This window comes from Mesocricetus auratus, unplaced genomic scaffold, assembly GCF_017639785.1.
Source record: "Mesocricetus auratus isolate SY011 unplaced genomic scaffold, BCM_Maur_2.0 Super-Scaffold_100001, whole genome shotgun sequence".
NCBI classification, from domain to species: Eukaryota; Metazoa; Chordata; class Mammalia; order Rodentia; family Cricetidae; genus Mesocricetus; species Mesocricetus auratus.
Window position 1 is genome coordinate 8,599,664 of NW_024429187.1, and position 6,070 is coordinate 8,605,733.

The 6,070-nt window shown below is 41.7% G+C and overlaps 2 protein-coding genes across 2 annotated transcripts in view; one reads left to right on the forward strand and one right to left on the reverse strand.

Moving 5' to 3' along the window:
• Positions 1-2,375, reverse strand: part of Plcz1 (phospholipase C zeta 1) — a gene marked incomplete at its 5' end in the record, with an annotated part of 42,389 nt that extends 40,014 nt beyond the window's left edge. Inside the window, 1 exon segment of the mRNA NM_001281643.1 lies at positions 2,253-2,375. Within this exon segment, the coding sequence (NP_001268572.1) occupies positions 2,253-2,375 (123 nt within the window).
• Positions 2,376-4,538: 2,163 nt separating this feature from the next.
• On the forward strand, positions 4,539-5,623 carry Capza3 (capping actin protein of muscle Z-line subunit alpha 3). The gene has a single exon (XM_005072908.3). It carries the CDS (start codon positions 4,709-4,711, stop codon positions 5,606-5,608), a length of 900 nt encoding a protein of 299 aa, XP_005072965.1. The 5' UTR covers positions 4,539-4,708; the 3' UTR covers positions 5,609-5,623.
• The last annotated feature ends 447 nt before the right edge of the window (positions 5,624-6,070 follow it).

The window sequence follows — 6,070 nt, forward strand, 5'->3', positions numbered from 1 at the left end:
TCAGTGCTCTGCTGGTCTCCGACCTTGACTGCAGCCCTAAGAAAGAGTGCGAACCCTCCTTCTTTGATCTTTATCCCTGCTTCTCCCCACCCCACTTACCTGTGACCACACCCAAATGGACATGGTGAGTGCTGCAGGTAAGTGAGATCTCTACCTACAGATGGTCTTTTCATTTATTTATTTATAGGTTTTTGTTTTGGTTTCATTTTTCAGTGTTTTGTTTCTGTTCTTTTGCTTTTGTCACTATGTTGATTTTTCATTTACAGACTTTGTTGTATAAATACCTACATCTTTTCCTTGACAGTGTGTGTGTGTGTGCATGTATGCCTGCATGTTCATGTGTATGAGAGTACGTGCTTATGTATGTATGAGTACATCTGCACATGAAAGCAGGGTTCAACATGAGGTGTCTTTCTCAGTCACGTCGCCACATTGTTTTTGAGACAGGGACTCTTCCTGAAACCAGGAGCTAGACTGACTAGACTGGCTAGTCGGGTAGCCTTGGGGATCTTCCCATGTCCACCTCCCCAGTGTTGGGGTTACAGCACATGCTACCAGGTCTGGCTTCTTGCAAGAGTTAAAGATTCAAAATCAGGTCCTAAAGTCAACTGTTTTGCCTACTAAATTGTCTCCCCAGTTCTAAGTTTTTTTAATTGAAAAAAAGGTTTAACTTTTGAGCCAGGTGGTGGTGGTGGCAGCGGCGGCGGCGCATGCCTTTAATCCCAGCACTCAGGAGGCAGAGGTAGGCAGATCTCTGTGAATTCGAGGCCTGGCTGGACCGACAGCCTCCAAAACAATACAGAGAAACCCTGTCTCGTAAAACCAAAAAAAAAGTTTAACTTTTAAAGGTGAATATATAATTTTGTTTTATCCTTCATTTTTTGACGTGATGGATAAGAATCATTTCTGTGTATCGAACCATCCTTGCAAGTAAGTGCAAGATCCCATTTGATCGTGACATAGAATCCCTCCTTGAGGGTTGTTAAATTTGACTTGCAAACATTTTGTTGAGGAATTTTGCATCTGTGTTCATCAGACATAATGGCTTGTACTTAGCTAGTGTGCGGTGTCCTAGTTCAGGTTCGATACCTGGATTTTGCTGTATTTATAAAATAACATAGTCATGTTCACCTCACTTTTTATAGAAGTATTTAAGAAGGATGAGTATTGATTTCTTTTAAATCTTCACCTACAAAGTCGTTTAGTCCTGGGCTTTTCTTTGTTGAATATTTCACTTAATTAATGATTAGGGTTTTTTTGTTATTACTGCTGTTTTTCCTTGTTGGTCTATTGAAGTTTTACAATTCTTTTTGATTCAGTTTTGTAGGCTCTGTAAATTTAGGTATTTCTCCATTTTCTGTATAGCCCAGGCAATCTACAGCTGTGTGGTGGTTCATATTCCCTAATGACGTTCTTTATTTCTGTGGGGTCAATTGTAATGCCTCCTTTTTCATTAAAAAATGTATTCATTTGAGCCTTCTTCCTTTTTCTTCTGGCCTTAATAAGAGTTTGCCAGTTACTTAATTAGTTACTGTGATTATTGTCTGTTAACTTTTTAAGCAGATTTCATGTAGCCTAGACGAGCACCAAACTCACTAGATGGCTGAACTCTTGATCGTCCTTCCTTGGGTTCCCAAATAAGATTACAGGCATTCCCTCAACCAACTTGTTAGCCAGTTTTCATTGTTCTGCTCCTTCTGTTCTTTTCCTCTCCAGTTTTATAAAAAAAAAAAAACAAGCAAGCAAAAATAAACAAGCAAACAAAAACCTGCTACCATTCACTTTTTACATGTAACCCTAATTCAGTCAGGCCTGATGTCGATCTTTATCCTAGATCTGTGTACTCAGAAAACTGTTTCAAGCCAATGTCCCAGTATTATTTCAAAATTTAGTAGCCATGACTTTATTCTGTTGTTAAGATACTGGCTTCCCATAGGTATTTTTTTATGCTCATTTAGGGCCATGTGTATGAACCCGAGTGTACGTATGTTCGCCACATACGTAAAAGAGCCCAGGTAAGTCAGAAGCAGGTATTGGGGGGAAGCAGAGTTACAGACAGTTGTGAGGCAACATGTGCATTCTGGGAACTGAACACAGGTCCTTGGCAAGAGCAGTCAGTGTGTTTAGTCCGTGAGCCATCTCTCCAGTCCATGTGCATTATCTAAAGAAGCTACAAATATCTACCAAAGCCCACTTACGCTATAGCAAATCCTGCATAGACTGGACCGAGCAGGGGGAGGGTATCATCTCACCTTAAAAATATGTTTCACATGCTCAAAGTTGCATGGGATATCAAGCTTTTCAAGCAATTTGTGAGCATTTTCAACGGTGATTTTTCCACCTCTAAATTCGTCCTGAATCTTTGACAGAAACCACGTATGAAGCACAGGAAGTTAAGGAAATTCTCAAAGAAAGTCACTTACTAAGTCTTTAAAATTCCTAAGTAGACAGTTTATGTCCAGTTTCAATGAATCATCTGTCCTGTGCTCAGACAACAGCAAATAAATACTATTCACAACAAAGTAATGTTGTAATGATTACAATACAGGTATATAAGATGTGAAAAGACGTAATCCTATTAAAATGCGGGACAATTTTTTAAAACCTGAGAAATAAAGTTAGCACTTGGAAAGTTCATTATACAGTTATTACATCCTATTTTCCTGGAAGTCTGATCCTGAGAGCTACTGGAATCCAGACTTATTCCACCTGCCTTTCCTCTCTCATCCCAGAAAGATGAGCAAATCAACAGTTGATCTTATAGAAGGCAGAGCATGAAATAAGTTCCTAGGGCATCATTAAACATAGGCTGGGTGTTCAATAGTGACTATGACTACTTTAATTACTACACCCGTCAGATGTCCTGGTACAGGATTGCTTCAAAACTAGTTCAACTACCTTTAGAAAGGGTTACAGATATCACAATGCAGGCTGGGGGTACAGCTGAGCTGATAGAATGTCCTCTTAAGCATGCTTGAGGCCCTGGCTTTAATCCGCAGTGCCACACAAATCAGGTGGGCTGGTGCATGCTGTAATCCCAATACTCCAAAGGTGAAGGCAGAAGGGTCAGAAATGCAAGGTTGTCTTTGACTATAGGACAAATCTGAGGCCAGGCTGGGTTACTGGGACTACATGAAGCCTCATCTCAAAACTACAAACAGCAAAAGAAAAAGAAGCTACAATGAGTTTATACTTGATATGAAAAGAGAAAGTATAATCAAGCCTACTTATTATATACAGATAATGTTTAAAATTAGGATACCCCAACTTGGAAAAAATGGATTAAAATGAGATAATAGGGTGAGCTAAAAAACCATGGAAGCTACTGGTGACACACAGCTTCTCCAATTTCAATTTCAATTTAGATTGTTAAAACTAATGAGTAACTCTTAAACTTAATGACTGACACAATATGGAAAAGTGCATTTTCTTATAGTAGTAACAATAATAAAATGCAGGGATCTACGGAAACCCAGAAAAGCTCAGAGCTGTATAAAGTTCATATTTGAATGGCAGACACTTGAGTTCAGAACTCTGTAAGAAGAGCGAGAGTCACACAAAGAGGAAGAACAGAGAGCAGGAGGGGGGTGGGGCAGCAAGACCTGAATGGATATTTTGCTTCTGCGTGCTCATGATGTCGCGTTTCCATGTTTTCATGATCTGTGCCACGTGTCCTCCCATAGAGGTCTCTCCACCGAAGGTGTTGTCACTTAATCTTAGAAGTAGCTCCCCTCTTTACGACAGTCATCAGCTGTTCTTACTGCTGCAGCTTTTCTAGGGAAAAGGCAGAGAACACACAATCTGTTTCCTATGCTCTTTGAAATTAGTGCTCGCGTACACACGTGTAAACACACACACACACACACACACATGCACACACAGAAAACATGAAAGATGTTGTTCCTGAGTAAAACTTTGACTTCTTATGTTCTGAGAATTTCCAATCCCACTGGCATTTTTCAACAAACTCTGTGTTTCTATGTGTGTGTGTGTGTGCGTGCGCCCGCGTGCACACACACTTTCCATAGCACATGTGTTGAGGTCAGAGGACAATTTGCAGGATCTTTTCTTTCCTTCCTTCATGTTGGGCATGGGGATCAAACTCTGGCTGTCAAGCTTGGTAGCAAGCAGGTTAACTGGCTGAGCCATCTCTCTCAGGTCTCATTGTATCTCTTTTTATTTTTCCTATTTTTGCTTCTAATCCCTCAAGCCTTTCATCACAATGTTGACCCATAAGGGTGGGGCTGCTCTTCTAAAGGGCCTGAGTGGAGATCAGTGCCCTGTGACAGCTGAAGAGACAATACACTGTCCAGAATCAACTACAAACCCCAGGCAACTTCTCTAGACAACCGACAACATACAATGGACACAGAAAAAGACAGACCACTCTCGAAGAAGACTCGTCAGGAAGCAAGTTCTTAAACCTTCACAATTGGTATAGCTGGTGGTCTGGGCAGCACACTACCAGGTGGCTATCATTTTCTTCTTTGGTTCTGAGTACTCATTGTGACATCATTTGAAGTTCCATGCTTCTCTGTGATCTCACCAGGAGACACAGAGCTTGCCTGACTGCCCATCTCCATGCTCAGACATACTGACCTACAGCTTAAATGATTAACACCGTGAATGGACAAGGTATCCCATGGATCGATTTCTTACCCTGTGAACACCATTCATTTCAGAAGCTCTGCTTCTGCTGCAACGAGACATGTCACTCAGCGTCTTGAGTAGGAAAGAAAAAGAGAAGGTCATCCGTAGACTCTTAATCCAGGCTCCTCCTGGGGAATTTGTGAATGCCTTTGATGATCTCTGTCTGCTTATCCGTGATGAGAAGCTCATGCACCATCAGGGTGAGTGTGCGGGTCATCAGCACTGCCAAAAATACTGTGTGCCACTCTGCATCGATGGCAACCCGGTCCTCCTGTCTCACCACAATGTGATGGGTGACTTCCGGTTCTTTGACTATCAGAGCAAACTTTCTTTCAGGTTTGACCTGCTCCAGAATCAGCTGAGAGACATCCAAAGCCATGGAATCATTCGTAATGAGACCGAGTACCTGAGATCTGTTGTTCTGTGTGCCCTAAAACTTTATGTGAACGATCACTACCCAAATGGAAATTGCAATGTGCTGAGAAAAACAGTCAAAACTAAAGAATTCTTAATAGCTTGCATCGAAGACCACAGCTATGACAATGGAGATTGTTGGAATGGCCTTTGGAAATCTAAATGGATCTTCCAGGTAAACCCATTTTTAACCCAAGTAACAGGAAGGATTTTCGTGCAAGCTCACTTCTTCAGGTGTGTCAACCTTCATGTTGAAATCTCCAAGGACCTGAAGGAAAGCTTGGAGGTGGTCAATCAAGCCCAGTTGGCTCTCAGCTTTGCAAGGCTTGTGGAAGAACAAGAGAATAAGTTTCAAGCTTCCGTCTTAGAAGAATTGCAGGAGCTGTCAAACGAAGCCCTGAGAAAGATACTGCGGAGGGACCTTCCAGTAACCCGCACTTTGATCGACTGGCAGAGGATCCTCTCTGACTTGAACCTGGTGATGTACCCCAAGTTAGGGTACGTCATTTACTCCAGAAGTGTGTTGTGCAACTGGATAATATAAAGGGCTGCTCCTGGCCATCGTCTCAGGCTAGATGTCTTCTGGGGAGTGGGTGCTTGCAGACAGCTGGGAAGTTCTTGTACCATTGGCCCCAAGCAAGTTTAAAGAGGGGGGAAGAGTAAAAAATTGTTTACACAGACAGTATTCGCAAACATAGCAAAAAGGGGAAAGGTAAATACATTTCATAATGGTAACTGTCACAAATTCGGAGTTCTTGTTAGAGACTAAAATAACTAGATAATAGGGAGTGGCTAGGATTGATATTGGGGTTCCTGTGTGTGTGTGTTTCTCTGTGTATCTGTATCTGCATATGTGTCTGTGTGTATCTATGTCTGTGTGTGTCTATGGGAGGGTGTTTGTTTTTTCTGTGTGTGTCTGTGTCTCTGTGAGTGTGTGTCTATGTGTATGTCTTTGTGTCTCTGTAGGTATCTGTGTGTATGTGTCTCTGTGTGTGTTTGTTTCTGT

Excerpts from the sequence above, each read along its gene's own strand:
- Capza3 (XM_005072908.3), top strand. The coding sequence starts at position 4,709 with ATGTCACTCAGCGTCTTGAGTAGGAAAGAAAAAGAGAAGGTCATCCGT.